The sequence below is a fragment of the Felis catus genome, chromosome D4 (genome assembly GCF_018350175.1).
Source record: "Felis catus isolate Fca126 chromosome D4, F.catus_Fca126_mat1.0, whole genome shotgun sequence".
NCBI classification, from domain to species: Eukaryota; Metazoa; Chordata; class Mammalia; order Carnivora; family Felidae; genus Felis; species Felis catus.
This window is the reverse complement of record NC_058380.1, coordinates 8,680,464-8,705,240: the sequence shown is the minus strand read 5'-3', so window position 1 is coordinate 8,705,240 and position 24,777 is coordinate 8,680,464. Positions and strand designations below refer to the sequence as shown.

The window sequence follows — 24,777 nt, the reverse complement described above, 5'->3', positions numbered from 1 at the left end:
GCTGCCCACACCCCTCACTCTTTTTTCCCAAACCCACAGACAATTTTCACTGGGTCAGTGACGATTCCAAACAACTGAGACACTGCAATCTTTTGCCGTTTCCATTCATTGCACACTTTACCTAGGACGAGACAGGCAAATTTCAAGAGAAGGAGGTGAGCAAATACTTAAATAATTCAGTTAGTGGAAGAAATTCACCAGGCTTAACAGATACTTCTCTCAAAAAGCTACTCTTTTTCCTTTATTGAAAGCTGGGAAGATTGTTGGGTTTTGTTTTGTTTTTTGATAATTTCTTTGTTCTGGCTTGAGTATTAATCATCCAGCTCTTCATCTGAAGGTCCCAGTTTACAGTTACAACCCTAATCATTTACTGATGGGGACGTCAAAGATCTTGAAGGAAATACAGTTTCTCGAGTGAATACTAAATCTCTCTCTCTGCCTTTCTCAGGACTAGGTCTGGGCAAAATTGCAAAGGTGTTTGCATTCAGCAACCGTGGTCTTCTTACAACTTGCCTTAGTTACTCCCCTTGCGCTCTAGGCTCTTCCTGAGCCACCGCCCCCCACCCCCACCCCGCCCAGGATCTGAATCTGTTCTGAAATGCCCCACCCCCAAGTCTACCCCCCCCATTCAGACTTCTCTGCCCCATCCCGCAGCTCTATTCATTGTCATATCCAGATTACTTTTCCTCTGTCTCACTTCCTTTTAGTCCTAGAAGTAGTAGGCCAGTTTATGCTGGCAACCTCACGTGACTGAGGGGTCAATGTCTTAAAAGGGCATTGCTCCTGGGGGCCAGTGCCTATTTTAAAAGGGATAATCCTGGGGCGCCTGGGTGGCGCAATCGGTTAAGCCTCCGACTTCAGCCAGGTCACGATCTCGCGGTCCGTGAGTTCGAGCCCCGCGTCAGGCTCTGGGCTGATGGCTCGGAGCCTGGAGCCTGTTTCCGATTCTGTGTCTCCCTCTCTCTCTGCCCCTCCCCCGTTCATGCTCTGTCTCTCTCTGTCCCCAAAATAAATAAAAACGTTGAAAAAAATTAAAAAAAAAAAGGGACAATCCAGGCACAAGTTATCTTAATACTGTCCTGTACAACATGGTAGCCACTAGCCACACAGGACTATTAAATATAAATTAATTAAGATTAAATACAATTTTAAGTTCTGTTCCTCAGTGGCACTACTCATTTTTTTTTTAATTTTTTTTTTCAACGTTTATTTATTTTTGGGACAGAGAGAGACAGAGCATGAACGGGGGAGGGGCAGAGAGAGAGGGAGACACAGAATCGGAAACAGGCTCCAGGCTCTGAGCCATCAGCCCAGAGCCCGACGCGGGGCTCGAACTCACGGACCGCGAGATCGTGACCTGGCTGAAGTCGGACGCTTAACCGACTGCGCCACCCAGGCGCCCCGGCACTACTCATGTTTTAAGCCATAAAAATATGTCTATCAACATATGAAGTTCTATTAGTCAGCACTGCATTAACATAAAGGAATTCATTTTAATGGTGCGCTGCGAATGGGATGGTTATTTGCCGAGAAACTCTCCAGGAGCTAAAAATGAAACCTATTTGTGTCGTAGGTATATAATCAGGAATGGGGTTGGACTTGGCCGGATGCAGAAGAGATGGCTATCTTTCCTATGTGCTAGGATGTGGCACAGGGAAGCCAACTGAAGATAAAGTAGAGGGGCGTTCTCTTTTTCTATTAACAAGAAATCCCCCAGCACCCCCTTTCACAGATGAGGAAACAGAGATGATCAAGGTCGAGGCAATTTTCCCAAAGCTTTGAACCAGAAAGCAGAAAGCAAAATCCCATGTGCTTTAGTTTCAATGTCCTTCGTACTATACCACGCTGCCTATCAATCTGTGTCACCAAAGACAAGCAGGTAGGACCCCCAACCACTTTCCTCAGAGCTCGCTAGTTTTCTTCCCCTCCCCAGTGGGGCTTCGGGCTACGTCAGTGCAGAGCAGTCAATCTGTTGTTGTTGTTTCTAACATTTTTAAGATGATTACAGATTTACATGTAGTTGTAAGAACTAATACAGAGAGGTCTTCAACCGCACTTGGTGTTGGGGCCAAAGAGACAAGACGGTCTTCATCCTTGAAGACGTGAGAGGCTAGTGGGGAACCTAGAAGTGAATCGACAGTATAGGCTTGGGTAAAACAAAAGGGTCATGTCATTTTCACTTCTCATTGAGCAAATAACAAGGAGCAAAGCCGTTCTGACTAAGCCGCTGTGCAAGACACTCCCTGTCTTCGGGGCTAAGAGTGGACCGTGAGGCAAACTACAAAACAAGCTGGCCATAGACATTAAATACTTCACTCTCTCAGCCAGCAGTTCTGAGTGCCAGCTATCGGCCAAGCACTGGACTGGAACCTGGGGATCAAACGGTGAACAAAGCAGCCACTGTCGGGCCCTTCTGGAACTCACAGTCCTGTCTTGTTTGCAGGCAGATAGCATTTGTGCTAAGGGCTCTGCTAGGCCAAATGAAGCTGTTGGGGCAGAACAGGTTGGGGGAGGGGGCTGAATGCTGCCGGAGCTGAGGCTGGGAGGCCGTCCTGGAGGACAGGCGAGAAGGGTTAGCCTTCCGCCTACCCAAGGCGAACAGGAGTTGGCAGGAGGAAAAGACGACAGGCTGGAGTGGAGAAAGGCTGTCCTCAGAAGAACAAACGTCAGGCCCAGGAGTACATGGGAAGCCTCCATATTGAAAGAGAATGGTGTAAAAAAAAAATCTAGCCAAACGGTCTCAAAGAATTACTCAGAATACAAAAAACAAAAACAAAAAAAAAACCTTAAGAACAACAAAAAGCTCTCAAACCTATTTTTATCGTTACTTATAATAGTAGAATACTAAAACATATTTATTTCCATAAGAGAGATTTGGTTTAGTTACAGATGGCACAGCCAAAATACAGAGCATTTTGTAGCCTTTAAAATAATGCTTACAAAGCCTTTTTTTTTTTTCATCAAAAATGCTTCTGGGCGCCTGGCTGGCTCAGTTGGTGAAGCATCCGACTTCGGCTCTGGTCATGATCTCAGCCCCGCGTCTGGGTCTGTGCTAACAGCTCGGAGCCTGGAGCCTGCTTCAGATTCTGTCTCCCTTGCTCCTGCCCCTCCCCCGCTCGTCTGCTGTCTCTCAAATATAAATAAAACATTTTAAAAATTGCTTAAAATTGCTCCTGTGAAAATGCTGAAGACAGTAGGATATATAATTTTATGTTCAATATGACCACGACCAGGTACCAGGTTAAATATATATATATCCGTGTGTGTGTGTGTGTGTGTGTGTGTGTGTGTATAATTGAATGGAAAGACACAGGTTAAAATATTAACAGTAATTGTCTTTGGTTGATGACCCTGTAGGTGGTGTTTATGTATATGCTATTTTGCAACCTGTTGGTTAGCCTGGTTAGTCTGGAACAAAACCCAGCTCTACCAGTGACTTGCTGTGCACTCGCAAGTAAGTCATTTAACTTCCCTGTTTCCTTACCTATAAAACAGGAATAGCACAACAGGTTGTTGTAAGCGTTAATACAGTTCAGAATCTGGGCATGCTATGATTGTTGTAGCGGTGATTAGCGCTCTACTCGATTTTTAAAATTTTTCTCTAACGCACTTCTAAAACTTCCTAATGGGAAAATGTTTAAGTCTCTCTTCATTGAAATAAGTGCCTCACATTCTATGTTAGTGATGTGTGTTCCCTTAAATGACAACACCGAAAAGGAGCAGCTAACCTACCTTGAGGAAACAGAGAGAGGTGTCAGAGAAGGACGGCTCCAAGAGGAGGGTGATGTCTGAGCTCACTTCTGAAGGGCAAGGATTGTAGAAGAAAGGCAGAAGGGAATTCGGGGCAAATGAATCCTCGAGGAAAGAGTTGGAATATGGGTCATTTCAAGGCAGAAGCCAGCCTGAAGATCATACAGGTTTCCCTCTGCTCTGCAGCTTCTTGAACGCATTCAAGGAGGAGGAATTCATCACTTTAGGAACACACGCGTTCTTTTTTTGGACAGTTGTCTTTGGTAGAAAGCATTTCCAGGTATGGTGACCGTCGCCCTTGCAAAGGTAAAATCCAAGGGTGAAGTCCAAGCTACACGCCCACACCGAGAGACGCATTTGGGGGGTAAGAGACCATTCCGGGGGGCCCACCAAGGGCATCCACCTCCGTCCACGACAGGGTTATGTTGTGTTTAGCTTTGAGAGGTCCTACAAACATGACCACCTCTCCTGCTTTTCAGTACTAAAGCCACGACGATGTTGAGAGCTTAGGTAAGAAGCGGTCGATGACCACAATGCAAAGAGAGGAAATGAGAACTATGAAAACAGTGGTAATTTTTTCTAATAGTACGATCAATTCGGAAGAGAAAAGGTACTTGTTGACAGAATGGAGCACAATATAAAGAAGAGATAAAACCGGAAAGCAGTTTGTGGTGCCAATGGAGAGACAACACTAATACTCTGTGTCAGAAAGGGGTGCCTGGGAGGCTCGGGCGTTAAGTGTCTGACTTCGGCTCAGGTCATGAGCTCAGAGTTCCTGAGTTCAAGCCCCATGGTGGGCTTTGTGCTGACAGCTCAGAGCCTGGATCCTGCTTTGGATTCTGTGTCTCCCTCTCTCTCTGCCCCTCCCCCATATGTGCTTTGTCTCTCTCTCAAAAGTAAACACGAAAAAAAATTTAACTTAAAAAAACATATCGTATGCGAGTAAGAGAACACTAGAAGTGCATTTATGAACTTAAAGGCTAGGCCTGCTTAGGTGCTATCTTAAGCTTGTAGATTTGTGGCCTATTGAAAGGTTAACAGCAACAGCAGGTGCGGACCCTGTAGAAACTGCTACCTGGCCCAATAACCACAAGGCGTAATCAAAACTGAACTACGTGATGAAGATAGCATTATATACACCAGTGAGGAAAAGAGAAATCATTCAGTTAATGTGTTGGGACATGTGGATAAAATCTGGAAAACAGAGTTGGGTCCGTATCTCACTCTTTACATCAAAATTAATTCTTGACGGATCAAATCCTTAATTGTGAGAAGTAAAACCCTAAGAAGAAAATTCTTAGAAATTACAGAGCGGCAAAGACTTTCCTAATAGGACACGACACTGAGAAGTCCTCAAATAAACAATTTACACGGGGGAAAAAAACCCACCGAAGGATAAAATTGCAAACCATAAAGCCCCCACCAAAGGGTCTATTCTCAGAATGTAGAAAGCTCTCCCACAAATCAGTAAGAAACGCAGCAAAAAAATATGGCTAATGACATGAAGAGGTGCCAAACTGCATTCACAGTAAGAGAAATACAAATTAAAATTATCCCACGTGTCAGGGGTGCTTGGGTGGCTCAGTCAGTTAAGCGGCCGACTTTGACGTGAGTCACGATTAGGTTTGTGGGTTCCAGCCCCATGTTGGGCTCCCTGCTATCAGTGCAGAGCCTCCTTTGGATCCTCTCACCCCCTTTCTTTCTGCCCCTCCCCAGCTCTGTATCTCAAAAATAAACAAACATTTACAAATTTAAAAAAAATGATCCCACATGTCATTTTTCACCTATAAAACGGGCAGAGCTGAAGAAGTGTGATGATGAGTTTTAAATTAGTAATATTGTTAGCAGGGACATTGGCATCATCGATCAGAATTGCAAACTTGGGGTCTTGGACCTGCCAATTCCACCTCTAACAATGTATCCTTTATATGTCTTTTTAAAACCTGATTAGGAAGAAATTCAAACACATTCAAAAGGAGAGCAGTATAACGAAGCTCTATATTCCCAACACTCAGCAGTTACTGACTCACAGCCAGTTTTTTGTTAAGTTTTGAAAGAGAGAGTGCGAGCAAGCACATACACATGTAGGGGAGGGGCAGAGAGAGAGAGAGAGAGAGAGACAGAGAGAGAGAGAGAGAGAGAGAGAGAGAGAGAGAGAGAGAGAGAGACAGAGAATCCCAAGCAGGCTCTCTGCTGTCAGTGCAAAGCCCCATGTGGGGCTCGAACTCACTAACCCATGAGATCATGACCAGAACTGAAATCAAGAGTTGGACACTTAACCGACTAAACCACCCAGGTGCCCCGACTCAACGCAATGCCCACCCACTTTCTCTCTCCTGTATTATCTTGAAGCAAATCTCAGGTATCCAATCACTCCATCCATACATACCTCAGTATGTTTGTATAAAAGATACACAGCCTTTCGCTTCTACATGACAAGACCATTATCATAAAAGCATTCCTTCTTTTTTTTTTTAATGTTTATTTATTTTTGAGACAGAGCATCACCAGGGGAGGGACAGACACAGAGGGAGATACAGAATCTGAAGCAGGCTCCAGGCTCTGAGCTGCCAGCAGGGAGCCTAATGCAAGGCTCGAACTTACCAGCAGTAAGATCATGCCCTCAGCCAAAGTCAGACGCTCAACTGACTGAGCCACCCAGGTGCGCCCGCATAAAGCATTCTAACAGTTCCTAAATATCATCAAATCAAATTTCCAGTGGTCTCAAAAATGGTTTAAGCTTTTTGTTTGAATCAGAAATTCCAAATAAGGCCCACACATTCCTATTGGACAGAATATTATTTTAAATAACCCTGATTGTTCCATGTATGTGTAAGATGATGTCATTTTCAATCTTTCCCCAAGTTATCTGTCCAATTTGTTCTGCCCCCGTCTGATCAGATTTCTTTGTGATCCTTCCTACACATCGTAAAATCATATAAAGTAACGCCCATGACAGGGTTATTTGCTGCTCCATTGTTCTTAAGAGCAAATATATAAAACCATCTGAATGTTTATCACTATTGTCAGACTATTTTCAAAATTAGGCAGACATCTATGTTCACACATAAAAACACCTCTAAGACACATGGTTAATTGGAAAAAGCAATATGTAGAGAGTACTATGATTTGTGTTGATAATAGAGAGATTTTCAGATGACGGAGATAGGATTTTGCGTGTATTTGTTTAGAATAGTTCTGAAAGAACAACCAAAAAGTATTCTGGATGAGTAACAGTGGTTGCTTCTTCAGTGGCACATGTAGTAACTGAAAGTTTGGTTTGGGAAAGAGAAACTGTCCACCGTAATGCACCTTTGTATCTTTTGAATTTTTTTTTTTTAGGTACACTTCATGCCCAGTGTGGAGCCCCCCCAGGGAGCTTGAACTCAGAACCCTGAGATCAACAACCAAGCTGAGATCAAGAGATGCTCAACTGACTGAGCCACCCAGGTACCCTGTGCCTTTTGAATTTTTTTTTTTAACCATAACCATGAGCTAGTCAACATAAATTGAATTTAAAAACAAATTCCCTGCTCAAAACCAGTCTCTTCCTTTTCTCTGCCACCCACTCTTTAGCTGGGCTCGCCTGTTTCTATCACCTACAAAACCGTGAGCAACTGTCTCTCCATCGGGTTTCCATGCCCAGCCTTTAGCACGTTACTTGATCCCTGGAAAGAAACCTAAAAAAAATTTTTAACTGACGTTTGGGAAAACGATCAAGACCTTTTCCTTGGAATAAAGTCTGGCCACCTTTACATATGGCCTAACACAGCAGCTAAGCAGGGCTGCAAGAACATGTACCCACCAGTCCTGGATTCTTTCTGGAAATATGTTCTTACCCTTCAAGAGAAGGAAGGGAAAGAGACAGGCAGAGAAACAGGCCAACGGAAATCCAGTAGGGCAAGGCTGCTAGGCGGAATCCATTGGGAAACACAACTGTGATGGTGTGACAGAAAGAGCCCGGGAAACATTCGAGGTCTTAGGTGATCCAAACAAGGGGCTACACGGAGTAGAAGACAGACTTGTGACCAACTCGCTTGGAGCATTCTGCTGCCGTCTCTTTCCTTGATCACAGGGGCTCCAATTCCATCAGTTCGACCAAAACACAGCCATCCATGCAACTACAGCTAATTCACCGATTCCCCCGGGGTCCAAACTCGCTGAGCACTTCCTGAGGGCGGGCCTGAGGATTGGCGACATTTTTATTAGCAACAACCTCTGCCGCCTTCTGATTATCTACAGATTTAAGACCACGTAGTCAACCCCTACGTCAGGCAGGGCAGGGAGGGGGGGGGAGGAAAGTGGCTAAGAGGCTCTAAATCCCTCCTAACACTTGCTGCTTCCCTATCAGCAAGATTAGAGCAGCAGTCATCAGCCATCTGCCTGCGTCTGGTGAGTTCCCCCAGAGCTGGGCTGGGCTGGGCTGGGCACCTCGGTCATCTGGTGCAGGCCCCTCTCAGACAGAGCAGGGGTTAGGATCCGTCCTCCCGGTGGCAGTCCCCAGCCAGAGCAGCGGGTGCACCTGCCGCAGCCATGCTGAAGCAGAGCGAGAGGCGGCGGTCGTGGGGCTACAGGCCCTGGAATACTACAGAGAGCGGGGACGCGCCCCAGGCCGGGAGCGGCCAGCACCGCAGGAGCGTCTGCTCGGTGGGGGCCCGCTCCGGCTCCCTGGCCAGCATCCCGCCGTGGACCGAGGGCAACTATAACTACTACATCGAGGAGGACGACGACGGGGGGGAGGAGGACGAGCTGAAGGACGACCCAGGCGAGGAGGACGGGCGGCCGGAGGCCGCCCCCGACGCGCAGCCCGACAGCCGCGCCGCCCCTCCCGCCGCGTCGTCCACCCTGAACGTGAACGTGGGCGGCCAGAGCTACCGGCTGGACTGCTGCGAGCTGGCCTGCTACCCCAAGACGCGCCTGGGCCGCCTGGCCACGTCCACCAGCCGCAGCCGCCAGCTCGGCCTGTGCGACGACTACGAGGAGCAGACGGACGAGTACTTCTTCGACCGCGACCCGGCCGTCTTCCAGCTCGTCTACAACTTCTACGCATCGGGCGTGCTGCTGGTGCGCGACGAGCTGTGCCCGCGCTGCTTCCTGGAGGAGCTGGGCTACTGGGGCGTGCGGCTCAAGTACACGCCGCGCTGCTGCCGCATCTGCTTCGAGGAGCGGCGCGACGAGCTCAGCGACCAGCTCAAGATCCAGCGCGAGCTGCGCGCGCAGGCGCAGGCCGAGGAGGCCGAGGAGCTCTTCCGCGACATGCGCTTCTACGGGCCGCAGCGCCGCCGCCTCTGGAACCTCCTGGAGAAGCCCTTCTCGTCCGTGGCCGCCAAGGCCATCGGGGTGGCCTCCAGCCTCTTCGTGCTCGTGTCCGTCGTGGCGCTGGCGCTCAACACGGTGGAGGAGATGCAGCACCGGGCGGCGCAGGGCGCGGGCGGCGGCGACCCGCGGCCCATCCTGGAGCACGTGGAGATGCTGTGCATCGCCTTCTTCACGCTCGAGTTCCTGCTGCGCCTCGCCTCCACGCCCGACCTGCGGCGCTTCGCGCGCAGCGCCCTCAACCTGGTGGACCTGGTGGCCATCCTGCCGCTCTACCTGCAGCTGCTGCTCGAGTGCCTCACGGGCGAGGACCAGGCGCGCAGCAAGGGCGCGCCGCGGGAGCACGAGCTGGAGACGGTGGGCCGCGTGGGCAAGGTGGGCCAGGTGCTGCGCGTCATGCGCCTGATGCGCGTCCTGCGCATCCTCAAGCTGGCCCGCCACTCCACGGGCCTGCGCGCCTTCGGCTTCACGCTGCGCCAGTGCTACCAGCAGGTGGGCTGCCTCATGCTTTTCATCACCATGGGCATCTTCACCTTCTCGGCGGCCGTCTACTCCGTGGAGCACGACGTGCCCAACACCAACTTCACCAGCATCCCGCACGCCTGGTGGTGGGCCGCGGTGAGTAGCGGGCCCCCCGCCCCCCTCCCGGGTCATCAGCCGCCTGCCTGCCTTCAGCCTCGTGCCCTGACCTGTCCCCTGCCTTGCTTAAGGGCCGCTGCTCCCCTCCCCACCCCCATCTGTGCCTTCGCCACCTCCAACTAACGAAAACCGGGGTGGCTGTCGCGGAGTTGGAAAGGCACAGTCTTTCAGTAAGTCACGGAATTTGACTTTGGCCCCAGGCACCTCCAAATCTAGGTTTCATCTTGAGTCCCCAGACAGGCTGATTTTAAGAAGGATTCCTTGTGGCCCCTAAGGGGGACCATTCATCATCGTCATTCTTGTTACTCGCCACTTACGGAACACCTGTGGTCCTAAGCGGTTTGCAAAGTTTATCTTGTTTCAGCATTGCAACCCTGTCAAGTGGCTACGATCGCTGGGTTTTTTGTTTAAGAGGACATGTTGGAAGTGGCGTCAGATTTGAAGCAAAAAGCCAACTGGACGTTTGTGCCAGGGGAAGGGGAGACCCAGCCGGCCAGCGTCCACCCTAACTACCTGAAATCCCCCTGGTTTGGGCCCAATCAGAATGTGGAAAGAAGCATCTAACAACTGAAATTTGCTCCAGTAGCACTCAAGTTCCTTTAGGACCTAGCATTCTTGCCCCGCTCTACAGCTAGAGGAACTGAGAGGGTTTGGGTGTAGACGTACAGCTGCACGCAGCAGAGGGAGGACTGAAACCCACGCCCCTCCCACAATAAATCCGTTCCTTTCCTGCACCCAGCATTCTCCCTTTCAACCGTTACATCTGCCCCAGGCCTGGCCTAATTAGTAGTCTTTTATTTTTGCTGTTTTCTTTAGTATTTGCCTTTTGGTAGTCTCTTAGGCCATTTACTCAAGTATCTGTATTTCTGGTGTGCTAGGCTAAATCCCCAGAAAATCCCTACGTCACTGGAAATGCTGATTGACAAGTTGACATTTGTACAGAGAGGGAAGAACTGGATGTGTGATTTCCTTATTTTTAAGAGTAGGTGGTTTGTCATGCCCTTAAAAACATTAGGCAAATGTCACCAGGTTTTTCCATGTGAGGAACTAGGTATTTTCAACACTAATGTTGGGTATGGTAGAACCCACAGTCTGGGGCGGATTTCTGAGATGAACCAGCCCAGGGCTGCTAGTATTATAGTTCAGCAAGATGGGAGATTTGGGTCCTAGTCCCCGATCTGCTAGTAATAAACTGTGTCCCTAAGTAATTATGAAACCTCACTCCCTTACTCCCCATCCTCAGTTTTCTGGTCTCTAAAACGGAGTGGCTACTGAGCTCTACAACTCAGTGAGTCTTCTGTCACTGAAAAACAGAGCACTCACAGGTCTAACAGGATTTGGGGGGCTTCTTTTGTAACGGGGATGGCATGAGGCTCTTGCCCATGAGCTAGCCCAGTGCCACACCTGTGATGATATTCCAAGTGACGAAAGGTCGTTGCGGTAGTAGATAAACCATGTGTACAGATAGAGCTGAGGGAAGATGATTGGTCCCCAGCAAATGACATTTACTTTGGAGCTGAGAAAAGCAGGAAGAGGAAAGAGCAAATCCACATGCTGATGATATGCTACTAAGTCTGAGAGTCTAGGTCTCCATCCATCCCAGTATCTTAGAAGACTCCCATATATACAGGCGAGGCCTCGGGGACACTTCGATACTTTACCTTTAACCCACAAAACTTTTTAGGGCTTTGTATATTAATCTAAAAACTGATAAAAATTCAATTGCTTATGATTTCTCTTTCTAAAAAATTCCCCGAAGTGCATGCCTATTGATTGCATCTAATTTCTTGATCTGTTTAGTGTACAACGACACTCAAACCCTTCAAATTATCCCTTTTATGTTAACTCAAATTATGTTAGTCAAAATTAGTGTTTTCCCTTAGTTTTACAGTAAAAATTGAATCATCATTTGGTTTTTATCTGTAACACATTTTACCAATTATTGCTTTGGCCAACGTGAGTTTTATTTGTGGCCATTATCTGCATCCGGCACGGTTTTCTCAGGCCAAAATTTGCACGTTTTCCCAATGGCCTTTGTGCATTTCTTCTCTGAGAATTTGGTAGACTAGTAAAAATCCTTATGACTAATGCATTTGTTTGCACACTAACCTATGAAAACATTAAGAACAGTCCCCCTTGAACATTTAAAGACTGCTCTGTGCCCCCGGACAATACAGATCAAGCAGGTGCTTCCCTGTACTTGTGGTGGCATTCCGTATTGTGTATCAAGGGCACATATTCTCCGTAGAACAAAGAGAAAAGAACGCTGTCAAAATTATGTAGAAAAAACCTCTTGTTTCCTGATGTAAATGCCCAGTAGAGAGAGAGACAACATGTAGATGAATTCTTTGTGAGATTCACAAAATCCATCTTATTCATTCACTGAACCAACTAGTAATGTAAACACTGGAGATCTTGAGTGACAGAACAACATTAACACAATAGGAACTTCTTTCCCTCATGGAGTTTACATTCCAAAGGAGAAAGAGAATTTATCATTTCAGATACTGATGTGTCTTGCATAATAGGATAGAGAGAGACCTGGCGGGGGGGGGGGGGGCCGTGCACAGCAGAATCTACCTTTGATAGAGAAGCCCCACTGGAGAAGAATGACATTCAGCTGAAATTTGAACAATAAGAAACCCGTCTCTATAGACATGACTCAACAGAGAAGAGAGTAAGAAATGGAATCCCCAAAGTAGCTCTGATCCAGTTGTCTCCAAGCCTCTTATTGATCATACATCTCATGATTTAAAATTTTTTCAGCATACGCCCATGATAAATGTGTATTCCAGCTATGCCCAAATTAGGTTATTTATTGATGCACAAATTAGGTTACTCATGGCTATAATAATGATGCATCACAAACTACCCAAACTTAATGGTTTCAAATGTCAAACATCTATTTGGCTTAGGAGTTTGCCTGTCAGCAATTTAGGCTGGATTCAACCAGAAGGTTTTTCTCATTTGGGCTGGTGCCAGTCACTCACAGGTCTTATGATCAACTGGCTGACAGCTGAGATCAAAGAGGAGAGGAGACCATATCTCCTCGATCCTCCAGCAGGCATGGACTCATGGTCATGGCCCTGTGCAAGAGGGAGAACGTAGACTCAATCACGTGAGCACTGTCCTTTGCTCAACCCACTGGTCAAGGCCAGTCACAAAGCCAAACTCAGAGTCCAAGAGCAGACCAGGTTAGCCCACCCAGTGTAGGGAAGCATTGGTAAGTTCTGTGGCCAAGAGCTTAGACACAGGAAGCTATGAAGAATTAGGCCCACTGAATGGACATTTTTCCAAAGGAGACATCCAGATGGCCAACAGACATGTGAAAAAATGCTCAATATCACTTATCATCAGGGAAATGCAAATGAAAACCACCATGTGATATCACCTCACACCTGTTCAGAATGGCTAGAATCAAAAAGACAAGAAATAACAAGAGTTGGCAACGAGAAGAAAAAAGCCCATGCACTGTTGGTAGGAATGTAAATTGGTACAGTCATTGTGGAAAACGGTATGGAGGTTACTAATGAAATATAGGAATACTGTATAACCCAGGAAATTCACTATCCAAAAAAAAAAAAAATGAAAACACTGGGGTGCCTGGGTGCTCAGTTAGTTGAGCATCCAACTTTGACTCAGATCATGATCTCATAGTTTGTGGGTCTGAACCCCCGTCGGGCTCTGTGCTGATAGCTCAGAGCCTGGAGCGTGCTTCAGATTCTGTGCCTCCCTCTTTCACCCTCTCCCCCGCCCTTTCTCTCTCAAAAATAAACATTAATTTTTTTTTTATTTTAGAGAGATAGCATGCTTGCATGCAAGCAGGGGAAGAAGAGAGAGAGAGAGAGAGAGAGAGAAAACCTTAAGCAGCCTCCAAGCTCAGCATAGAGCCTGATGTGGGGCTCAATACCACAACCCTGGGATCATGACCTGAGCCAAAATCAAGAGTCAGGCGCTCAACCGAGGCTCCCAAGCGCCCCCAGGTTCTCCAAAAACACTAATTTGTGAAGATCTATGAACACCTTTGTTCATCACTGCATTATTTACAACAGCCAAATTACGGAAGCAGCACCAGTGTCCATCAATAGATGAATGGATAAATAAGATATGTGCGTCTACATACACACGCATACACACTCACACACAACGGGAATATTACTCAGTCATAAAAAAAACCAATGAGATCTTGCCATTTGCAACACCACCAACGGACTTAGAGGGCAATATGCTAAGGGAAATAAATCAGATGCAGACCACAAATGCCACCTGATTTCACTTACATGTGGGATCCTAAAAACTGAAACGAATGAACAAACCGAAAAAGCAGCAACAGATCCATCAATAGAACAAACTAATGGTTGCCAGAGGGCAGGGGGGTAGGGGAAGGGGTAAAATGGGTGAAAGGGAGTAGGAGACCCAGGTTTCCAGTTACCGAATCCTTAAATGACAAGGACGAAGGGCACAGCACAGGGAGGGACTGTCATCAGTAGTATCGTAATTCGGTTGTATGCTGACAGATGGTGAGCAGGGCATAACGTATAGACTTATCAAATCGCTGTGGTGTTCACCTGAAAGTAATGTAACATTATGCATCAACTATACTGTAATTAAAAACAAATTAGGTCAGTAATACGATCATTCTCCTGTAGGAAGATTTTACTGCTCAGACATATTATTACACATTGGAAAATATGCACTCACACGTGGAAGATTTAAAGATGAAGAAAAACATAATTGAGATTTTCTTCCAGAATGCAGTGCTGTGTTCCATGTATATTCAACCACACTGGAGACAGATTCTCTAAGCCATTCATCCATGTGTTTTTAGTACTTTCAGACAGCCCCAGAATCTGACTTGCTGTTCATAATCTTCCCTCTCTCTATGCCAAGGATCCTACAACCTTTCTCTGTAATTCAGCTCAAGGTTTTAAGGGGAATACAATAGTTTTCATGATTGTGAATACTTCTACAGCTGCAAAACAAATCCCTCATGGCCATTCATGTCTGCAAATGCTCATGCATTAGGATACAAGATAGTCCGCTCCCACTCGTCTGTCAAATGAAGATTATTTGTAAGCACTCGTGTAATAAGAAACATATGTAAAATGCTAACCCATAGCAAATCCACAAGAAATACAAGCTACTACATCTGTCTAGTTGATAGTCTTTATCATGTAGAAGCCATAACCTTTGCTTGCAGATTCTTTGGGGGGGAAAATAAAACAGAAGTGATTCCCTCTCTACTGGAGAGAAGAGAAACCCTAACACATACGTAGGGGTCAACTGTTCTCTCCCGGGAGAGCTTCCGCATTTCCAGATAAAGGGATGCCCACCTCGAGCAGTTCCAGCCATGTCGGGGGCTCTCTGGGCTACCCGGGTGTGGGAGATGCATGGCACACTCAGCAAGAACAATCAGCTCTCTGATGAAGCAGTCATCGTTGCTTCCAATGTGGCCATGTTTTAATGCAGAAGAGGGCACTGGACTGTTCAACAGGCCATTTCCTTCTGGGCTTCAAAAGTGAGTTAAAGCTAGAGACACCAAACAGGAAACCATGTCATGAACTCACTCCTTCATAAGCTAACAAAAACTCTTCAAAAAGAAAACGTATGTCTAGCTGAGGGAACAGATAATGGTGCCACAGAGACCTTGCTCCTATCTTTGTTTTCCCAAAGTACACTATCATTTCCTTGCAAATAGGTGGCCCTTCCAAGGTCACTGAGATTTCCTTTTTTTTTTTTTTCTTATGGAGTGATGGCTGGCTTTTAAGAAGACCCCTTTGGAAGGTGCATCAGTGAAGTTACAATCAGGAAAACCAAGAAACCAAGAAAAGTAGATATTTTAAACAGAGGCAATTTGATACAGGGTTATAGATACACAGGTGTTTAGAAGTCTGGAAGAGCAACACGGGCAAACAAAGATAACCCAAAAAGTGGTTACTCCATCAACTAGCTGTCAGCCCTAGGACTGGGGGGCCAAATAGAAGGAACCGGAGGTACAGAGAAGGAGCTACTGAGGGACTCCTAGGATGACACCATGAGGTTAGTGTCCCATGTGCTAAAAGATGCATGAGCTACATCTGTCTGCTGTCTTGAAGGATGAGGACAAAAACCAGAAGCAGGAGCGGAGACCCTTACCTCCTCATCCGCCTCCAGTGTGCCAACAGCCTCTCACTAGCAGAGCACAACCAGAAAATAGCGAGCAAGGGAGTCTGGGAAATGCAGTTTGTGGACTCCCAAGCAGCAAGACTACAGGAAAGAGTACAGAGGGGTGTCGCGCTTGGGACTGAGAGACGGTGGGTACACTTCTGGCACAGGCAGCAGTAAAAGGAGGCGGCGGCGTTGTAGCTGCTTCAGAAATGGCACAGGAGGGGCCATAGTCACTGGGGCCAAGGCTGTGAGGCACTTTTACGACTTCTGCTCCTATAGACTCCTGACTCTGGGGTGGCCCCCTCCTTAGAAGGTCTTTGACCTAGGATCCTCCTGAGGGCCAATAGGACTTGAGTGGGACACGATGGAGTTGTAGAGGGCAGGGAAAAGTAGCGAGTAAACAGAAGATGTGGAGGACGCCAGCATCACTGTGTACCTTTCTATAGCGACATGCATAGATCCCACATTTGCCTTAGCTTTTTGCACACTTCCTCCTTACTATGCAATTGACACACATGTCAGGACCTCAGTGGACAGATGAGGCTGGCTGTTCTCTCCAAGGTCCTCTCCTCACCCATGACCTCATTCTAACAATGCTTCCACCCATCAAAACATTCTTTGAATTCCACGGAGGCATTATCTCCGGAGACTGAGACATGTCCGTTTACTTCTTTGTAATGGTGCCAGCTCTTCACCTTTGGTATTTTAAAAGAGAGTTGAGACCCCTGAGTCTAAGATTGGCACCTAGCATTAACCCTCCAGGTGGCTAAGACCACTTATTTCAAGGTCAGGCCACTGAATCCTCTGTGCAGATTATAATCCAAAGAGGAATTCCTAAAGTATTTGTGGCAACAGCAGCATGGTTAGGCTTCATATGGCCTTTGAACTAAATCCTTTCAAGGACAACAAGCATTGAGGTATGTACTATTTTTAGCCAGGAACCATTAGTCCTTACTACCTCAGATTGCCTGGGAACGCTAAAAGGGGTGCTCATTATTTTGAAAAATCAGTTATGTTTCCTGGGATCATAATTCCTAGATGGATGGATTACCAGGTGCCGAGATTTCATCTATGCCTCCTTCGTTATGAAGGAAACAAACATTCCTTGTTGGAGGAGAAATTCCCATGTAGCTGTTCTAAAGTTTCAGAGAAAAACTGGATGCTTGTCTTCCTTGTCGTGTTTAGGAGGTCAGTATTTGCTGATTAATAGGGGCATTTCTGGGGGAAGGTCACGTTCTGGCTTTTGGGACCCAAAGGCTAGGGAAAATATGTAAGCCTTCCACTGCTAAGTTTCCAGTTTACAGAGGGCTGAGCCAGCCAATGTTTTCAGGAGTCTCAGATGGATTGCAGGAATGTTGGTCACATTTCCAAGCCCAACTCATGCTAATGTGAGAACTCACCGTGAGATGAAATGTATCAGTCTAGGGCCTTCAATTTTTAATATTCATTCAGGGAGAAACGGGTTTGGTCTGAGGAACAGGGAGACAAGTCCCCGAAAGCCAAGGAATTCTGCATTCCTCTTGGAGCCAAGGAGCACGAACCAGGTCACTGGTTGAGTCGAAGTATCCACAAAACAGACAATATAAAGATAGGCTATCCATTTTGAACAAATTCCTCGGGACCAGCCATACAGAGCCTCCTAGCAGAAGAGATCTTTTCTCTAAACATAGAGATCCAAGATATACAAAAATATTTTTACCGTATTCACATCAAATATTTAATCTTCCTTAAGCCAATTCTCTTTGCTTTTGACTCTTCACTCAAAGTTCAGCCAAAACAAAAAACTGAAGTTGAGGTTGGGAGTGCAAGAAAGCCAGGGTAGGGATTGATCAGAAGTTTAAAATAGGTGCCTGGGTGGCTCAGTCAGGCGTCCAACTCTCGATCTCGGCTCAGGTCTTGATCTTAGGGTTCATGAGTTTGAGCCCTGCATTGGGCTCCATACTGACAGCACACAGCCTGCTTGGGATTCTCTCTCACCCTCTTTCTCTACCCCTCCGCTGCTCACACACGCTCTCAAACTTTAAAAATATATAAATGAAAAAAAAAATAGGCACTTTGTCTCAATTATCTCCCTCGGTCTGCTCCTAGCCCTTTGCCCCCTGTCTTGCACCCTTGAGGAACCAGTTCACCTCAAAGCCTGTGCTCTCACCTTTCACGGATGCTTCCTGTCCTGAGCTACCCCTTAGTGTCACTCAGCCCTGCCCCCAGACTCCCTGTCAGCCTCCTCCAGGGCAAGTAGACTGAGTGACTCAACATTCTTGCAGAGGTAGGAGCGCTGCGGTTAATGATATATGAAAGCCAGGGTTCAGTTCGTGTATCTGGACAGAGACCTGGCTCAGATTCTTTTCCTTAGGGCGTGGCCAGTGACAGGACACACACATGTAGACACATGCACCCACACACACTTCGAGATTCACCCACGCTCTCACTCTACCACTGCCTCTCATCACCCTTTGCTGTACAAAGCTGACAAAGGAGATTCTCTCCTGGAGCCAGAGTGCCCTCCACCCTTTGTCCCCCCCCTTAGGCAGGTGTCAAGCAGGAGCCTGTTTCCACAGCCCATTGGTCTACACTCCACTGGGAGGTGGATTCAGAGCCACATAGCCTCATGCCATCTCTGTTTCCTTAAGGCAACCCACACCAGCCTGCCTCTCTTAGATGCTTGCTTGCATTCCATCCCCATGGGAAGGGGAGGCCCACCCTCAGCAGGTCTCCCACTGGAGATAGAGCAGTGAGAGGTTGTCTATCACCTACCCCAGAGAGGAAGTCAAGCTTTCACTTTGTATGGTCTGGAGGATGCTGTAGCTCTCATTAAGGCCACCAGATTTGCCCAGCTGGCCCACTTCTTCATTCCCTTCTAACTCATCAGTCACACTTGTCCTAAGTTCAGGCCAACCCTTACATCATCAAAACAAAAATGCTTACATTTCTAAGCTAAACACTGTGCCAGCATGGGTCCATGGGCTGTCTTACTACCGTCTGCTAGAAAATCATGGCAACACCACAAATTGATGAAGCAAACAGTGCCCCCTGCAGTTGTGCAATGCACAGTTTTTTTTTGCAAGGACTCAACAGCCCTGCCTAAAAGGCTTCTAGTAATTTAGCCATCAGTCTGGGGACCAGAAAGAGACTCAGTACATGAGGCTTAAAACACAGGCCCCCAAGAGATTTTCCCAGGTTTTCTCTGGCTACACTGACTGATAACTAGTCCCACGGGTATCTGCATTTTAAAACAGAAGCTTGTTAACCTAAATAAATCTCTAATTAGTGGAATTTAAAGCAGTGTGCAAGAGTGATGGGAAAGATTTCATGCAGGGTGAACATATTTTTGGTCTGTGATGTCTTACAAAAGCCCTTTTGCAAAGTAATGCGAGTGTTTCTCCAGACATTTGCAATTAAAGCACCTTCATCTATAATATCTCATTTGAACGACATAATAACTGAGAAGTATTGTAATTGTCTCCAGAGAAGGTTGTCGAATGCCTTTTGTGTGCCTGACACTGTGTTAAGTATTCCTCTTCTTTAGTCTTCAGGAGAATCCTTAGTGTTAGGGATTATCCTATTTTATTTTTTTTAGTATTAGTTTTTGAGAGAGCACAAGCAGGGTAGAGGCAGAAAGAGACAAATACAGAGGATCCTATGCGGGCTCTACACTGGTAGCAGCGAGCCCGATGTGGGGCTCGAACTCAGGAACCACAAGATCATGACTTGAGCTTAAGTCTGATGCTCAACCAACCGAGCCATCCAGGCATCTCTATCCTCCTGTTTTAGATGAAGAAACCAAGGCTTAGAGGCTGAATGTTTTACCCACGGGTACTCAGTGGGGAAGGGTCAAAATTAGGACTTGGACCCGTGTCTGACAGGCTCTAAGCCTGAGCTCTTTCCGAACTGCCTATCACGTAGGCAAACCCAGGGTCCCCAGTCCCCAAGTTGGCCCCTCTGAGGGGAGGCAGAGACCAACATTTATTGAACCCATGCTACACCAGGAACTTTACACAGGTATCTTACGTGCTCTTTACAACCCTATAAAGCAGCTGTGATCTCCTCTATATTGTGTATAAGAATATTTATAGAAGCCAGAATTTAAGCCCAAGACTTCCAGCTCCACAGGTGGTCTTCTTTCCATGATTCAGGTCCTACAGGCAGACCTACTGGTACCTCCTAAAGCTGGCTCTGCAGGAGCTGTTACATGACCCACATGTACCTTCAGGGAGACAGAGGACATTTTCCTGCCCGGTTCTCTGTCTTCTCCTCCATCACAGTGCTAACCATTCTCTCCCACTTTCCTTCCTATGCAGGTGAGCATCTCCACTGTGGGCTATGGAGACATGTACCCAGAGACCATCCTGGGCAGGTTTTTTGCCTTCCTCTGCATTGCATTTGGGATCATCCTCAATGGGATGCCAATTTCCATCCTCTACAACAAATTCTCGGATTACTACAGTAAGCTCAAAGCCTATGAGTACACTGCCATGAGAAGGGAAAGGGGAAAAGTCGAGTTCCTGCAGAGAGCCAAAAAGAAGATGGCAGAGTGTCTGGCTCGAACCCACCCACAGCCCACCCCAAGGCAAGAGAGTTGATGTTTCCTAGGATGCGTGGCTGGTAGACCCTATGAACCTCAAGGCTTCAGTTCTCCTTCTTTATGTCAGAATTGGCAGTGCATGGACACGTTTAACAGTCATACGCGAAAGGCATCCAGTTCAGAGTTCTGGCTCTAGAAGTATTCATTTTGGCCCCAAGTGGGACCCTGTCATTTTTTTTCTTTCACTGTGGTGTAGGAACCATGACCACCCCCCTCCGGTGACATCGGTCCTCAACACTCCTAGACAGGAGCACCATCTTGGGTTTCTCTTGCAAATTCTCATGGTGTCTCAATAAATATTTTCGGTTTTGAGTTGACGTGAGAAGAGTTTCCTTGAATAAAAAAAATCCTTAATTTTCTAGTCAGAGAGAATGTCGCAGCCATGAACTAGGTAAGCTTTGGAGTTAGACCAACCTCAATCACAAGCCCTGAACTACTGGCTGTGGGGTTTAGGGCCATAGCTTTAAATATCTGAGCCTCAAAATATCGGAGCCTCAGTTTCATCAACTGTAAAATGTAGGTAGTAAGACCTACCTTGTAATATCAGCATGGGGGTTGGAAATAATAAATGCTCAATAAATGGTAGCTGTTAAATTGTTTGAGTGAGTGTTCTTAAATATATTCTCTAGACTGGTGGTTCTCAGCCCAGGGACATTTGCCACCCCAAGTCCCTTTTGCCCCTAGGACATTTGGCAAAGTCTGGACACACTTTTGACTGTCACCACTGTGAGGGAGTGTGAGAGTGGCTGCTGGCATCTCATAGGTAGAGGTTTGGGGATGCTATTCCACATGCACAAGAGAGCCCCACAACAAAGCAGTATCTGGTGCAAAAAGTCAGTAGAGCCAAAGCAGAGAAACCCTGGTCTAGACTGATCATGGGAGGCCCCAGACTTGCCCTTTGAAACATACTCCAATGTGCTAAAGGCCCTCCCTCTGTAGCTCTCCCCATGTGTCATCCCCTCAGGACCTCCTCCCCCTTACCTTTCTACACAAAATACAAAAACAATTTTGTAAAAACCCTGCCTTTTGGACAACTGTCCTCGACCGGGCACTGAAAGGGGAATTAAGTGAATGTGACCCCTCCACGCTGTGTCTGTCCGTGGGTCAGAAACCAATGCCGGTCCTCCTGCCCTACTCCCTCCCTTCCCTCCTAACTCCTTCCTCCCTCCACAGGACTCATGGAAACTGAATTCCTGAAAATGAAAGCCTTGTTTGAACTGAGCAAACAGAGATCTTCCCTGTAATGAGGGCTTGCCATACTGACCACTGAACTTAACTCAGGGCACGACTGGACCTCCATTTGTAGGGTAAAAGCAAGAGTAATCGTTTCGTGCATTCTTACATTAACAAGCACCGTGGGTCACCTTTCTTAATATATAATTTAATCCTTATTATATCTTTTAATAAGGTATTCTAGTTCTTTTTTGTTTCAGAAGAAACAGAGGCTCAGAGAGGTTGAGTAATTATGCCAGGTTGACCCAGCCAATAAATGGTGGGACTGGATTTCAAGCCCAGGTCTGCCTGATTGCTAAGGCTCTTGCTCAGGGGCTACACTTGTGGATCTCAAGCTGTGTCAGCACCACCTGGAGGGCTTGTCAGACACACACTCCTGACCCCACCACTGAGCATCTGATTCCGAGGTCTGGGGCAAGACATGCAATTTGCGTTTGCATTTCTACCAAGTACCAGGTGATGCTGACAATGCTGGTCCAGGGGCCATGTTTTGAGAACCTGGAGTCTAAATCACTTCACAGGGAGCTACGACTATGACTCCAGGGAGCAGCTGGCAAAACTCGACACAGGTCTTCCCACCGCCCCCTTATTCCCAAGTGTCCTTAACATCATCATAAATGATCTAGCAGCCGAAGGGTAGACGGAAACCCAACTATTCTAATGTTGCAAGATAACGCGCGGGATGTCCAGGTCGATTTGATTTCAGATAAACAGCAAAAATTTTTTACTGGAAATGTGTCCCCAATATTGTATCCTATATACCCATCCTGAACAATTATCTATTGCTTACCTGCAATTCAAATCTAACCAGGCGCCTCCTATTTTCATTATCCAGCAAACACTATACTACTGCTTTTGAGACACAAAATTTCCTCCTATGGATGGAAATTACTCCCAAGTCCTAAAGCCCCACCCAAAGAGCAGGGCACTCAGCCGGGGGGCACTTTGCCCCCCTCTTGCCAAATAAAATCGGGAGGAGTTTTGCACCTGGCTTCTTGCCAGAAACAATCATGAGAACAGAGTTCCAGCAGGCAGGAGGTTAGGCAGAGCTTAGGAAACCACCTGACATACTCAGAGCAGCAGCAAGCCCCTCGGGTCCACCTCCAGCCTTCCAGTGACTTCTGAGGTCTCTAGGGGATGGGTCTGTTGATGAAGTGTATCTGCTAGGCTGCTAAGGGCACAGGGAACAGGAAGAGCCCATGTCCATCACCCTCCCCTGGGATGGAGGCAGGAGAGATGCCCCGATGCAGACACGTGGGAAGAGGCGGGCATGGGCGGGCTTGGTGAGGAAGAGAAGCGGTTCCAGGTCCCTGGGAAGAGATCTGGTAAATGGCAATGTGCCATCCCTTCCCCATCACACTGGTCACATCTGCTCAGACAGCTGCGTTCTACCTTCCTAGAGACTGAGACTAACAGAAGGAAGTTAAAACCAAAAACAACGAACTTTCCATGAGCCCCACTGGGTACCAGGCACAGAACCAACATTATTTCACTGAATCCTTTAGAGCCTAATGATGTAGGTCTCAATGTGGTCCCTTACAGAGGCTCAGCCACACTGAACTTGCATAGTCTTTGGATCTCAATTTGAACCCTGGCTCCGCCATTCACTAGGAGGTTGAATCAAAAATGGCTGAAGGTTGGCAATTTCGTATGATAGGCTAGTAGTTGTACGGTCAATTTCTCTGGACCTCAGTTTCTGCACCGTTAAAGTGAAGATAATAATAGTGTCTTTGTCAGGGCTGTGTGGCAATTAAATGACAATGTATTATGAACCCTTAGCACACTGTTTTACAGATGTCAAGGACTAAATAAACACAGGCTGTAATTATCACTCTCTTGCCGGCTGCACAAGAAAACTGTACAAGCCCAGACAGGGTCACCTGTTATCACGGAGAGGATTCCGCTGAAGACAGCTTTTGAATCCTGTTGGCCATCCCTGCCCATCCAGGACCATGACAAGGACCCAACAGAACTTTCTAGCGTGATGGAAATGTTTTCTGGTGTCCTGCACAACATAGCTGGAGTGTTTGAGTACTTGCAATGTATCTAGTGTGCTTCAGAAGTTAAATTTTTAATTTTCTTAATGTTTATTTTTGAGAGGGAGAGACAGCACAAGCCAGGGAGGGGCAGAGAGAGAGAGAGAGAGAGAGAGAGAGAGAGAGAGAGAGAGAGACAGACAGACAGACAGAATCCGAAACAGACTCCAGATTCTGATCTATCAGCACAGAGCCCAATGCAGGGCTTGAACTCACAAACTATGAAGATCATACCCTGAGCTGAAGTTGGATGCTTCCCCGACTAAGCCACCCAGGCACCCTAAGACCTCAATTTTTTAATTTAAATTCATTTAAAATTTAAACGACCACATGTGGCTCTAGCCTGCCCTACTGGGCAATGCAGTTGTAAGGCTTCTCTTCTGCCCTCATGGGGGCATCTAATCTGAGGTTGGAGGGGGCGTTTGGCTTTTGGGAGGGGAGTGGGTTCCGAGCAAAGAAGAAAACCTGACTGTCCCCGGTTCTGGCCCAGAAGCTGGGATGGGTTTCCGTGACAACAACAGCATTAGAAGCAGAGGCTATCTGACTGGTGGCCTGGAAGGGTCTCCTTTGTTAAAGAGAAGATAAATCTTCCAAGGCATGGACAACAGAAAGAGAACTCTCAGAGGATTATCGCTGTCATTTATGCGGGTCCCAGGCTTCCCCTTGAGGGATTTTGGGGAGACTTTTGGGCTCCCTCACTTGGGCCAGTCCGAGACCACATATCCTCTCTCCTTCAACTTCTAACCCAAACTGGATCAAAAACACTTCTCTTCTTTTGCCTCAGTCTCAAGAATAGAGGCAGACATGTTCACAAGAAACCTTTCCTAAAATAAGGCAAAGTGTTGGGGCGGCCTGGGTGTCTCAGCTGGTTAAGCATCAGACCTCGGCTTGGGTAATGATCTCACGGTTCGTGGGTTCAAGCCCCATGTTGGTCTCTGTGCTGACAGCTCAAAGCTTGCGGCCTGCTCCAGATTCTCTGTCTCCCTATCTCTCTCTCTGCCCCTCCCTGGCTTGCGCGGTCTCTCCCTCTCAAAAACAAACATTTAAAAAAAAAAAAAGAGTAAGGGAAAATAG

The 24,777-nt window shown here is 47.0% G+C and overlaps 1 protein-coding gene and 1 long non-coding RNA gene across 2 annotated transcripts in view; one reads left to right on the top strand and one right to left on the bottom strand.

Annotated features, from left to right (window-relative positions):
• The window catches only part of LOC123381480, a 155,694-nt gene that overhangs the window by 96,825 nt on the left and 34,092 nt on the right, over positions 1-24,777 (bottom strand). The window lies entirely within an intron of this gene.
• On the top strand, positions 8,083-21,028 carry KCNV2 (potassium voltage-gated channel modifier subfamily V member 2). Its single transcript, XM_023243303.2, has 2 exons — positions 8,083-9,684; positions 20,151-21,028. The coding sequence occupies exons 1-2, from the start codon at positions 8,284-8,286 to the stop codon at positions 20,430-20,432; spliced, it is 1,683 nt and encodes a 560-aa protein (XP_023099071.2). The 5' UTR covers positions 8,083-8,283; the 3' UTR covers positions 20,433-21,028.

Excerpts from the sequence above, each read along its gene's own strand:
- KCNV2 (XM_023243303.2), top strand. The coding sequence starts at position 8,284 with ATGCTGAAGCAGAGCGAGAGGCGGCGGTCGTGGGGCTACAGGCCCTGG. Across the intron at positions 9,685-20,150 it reads ACGCCTGGTGGTGGGCCGCG|GTGAGCATCTCCACTGTGGG; the intron begins GTGAGTAGCGGG and ends CTTCCTATGCAG.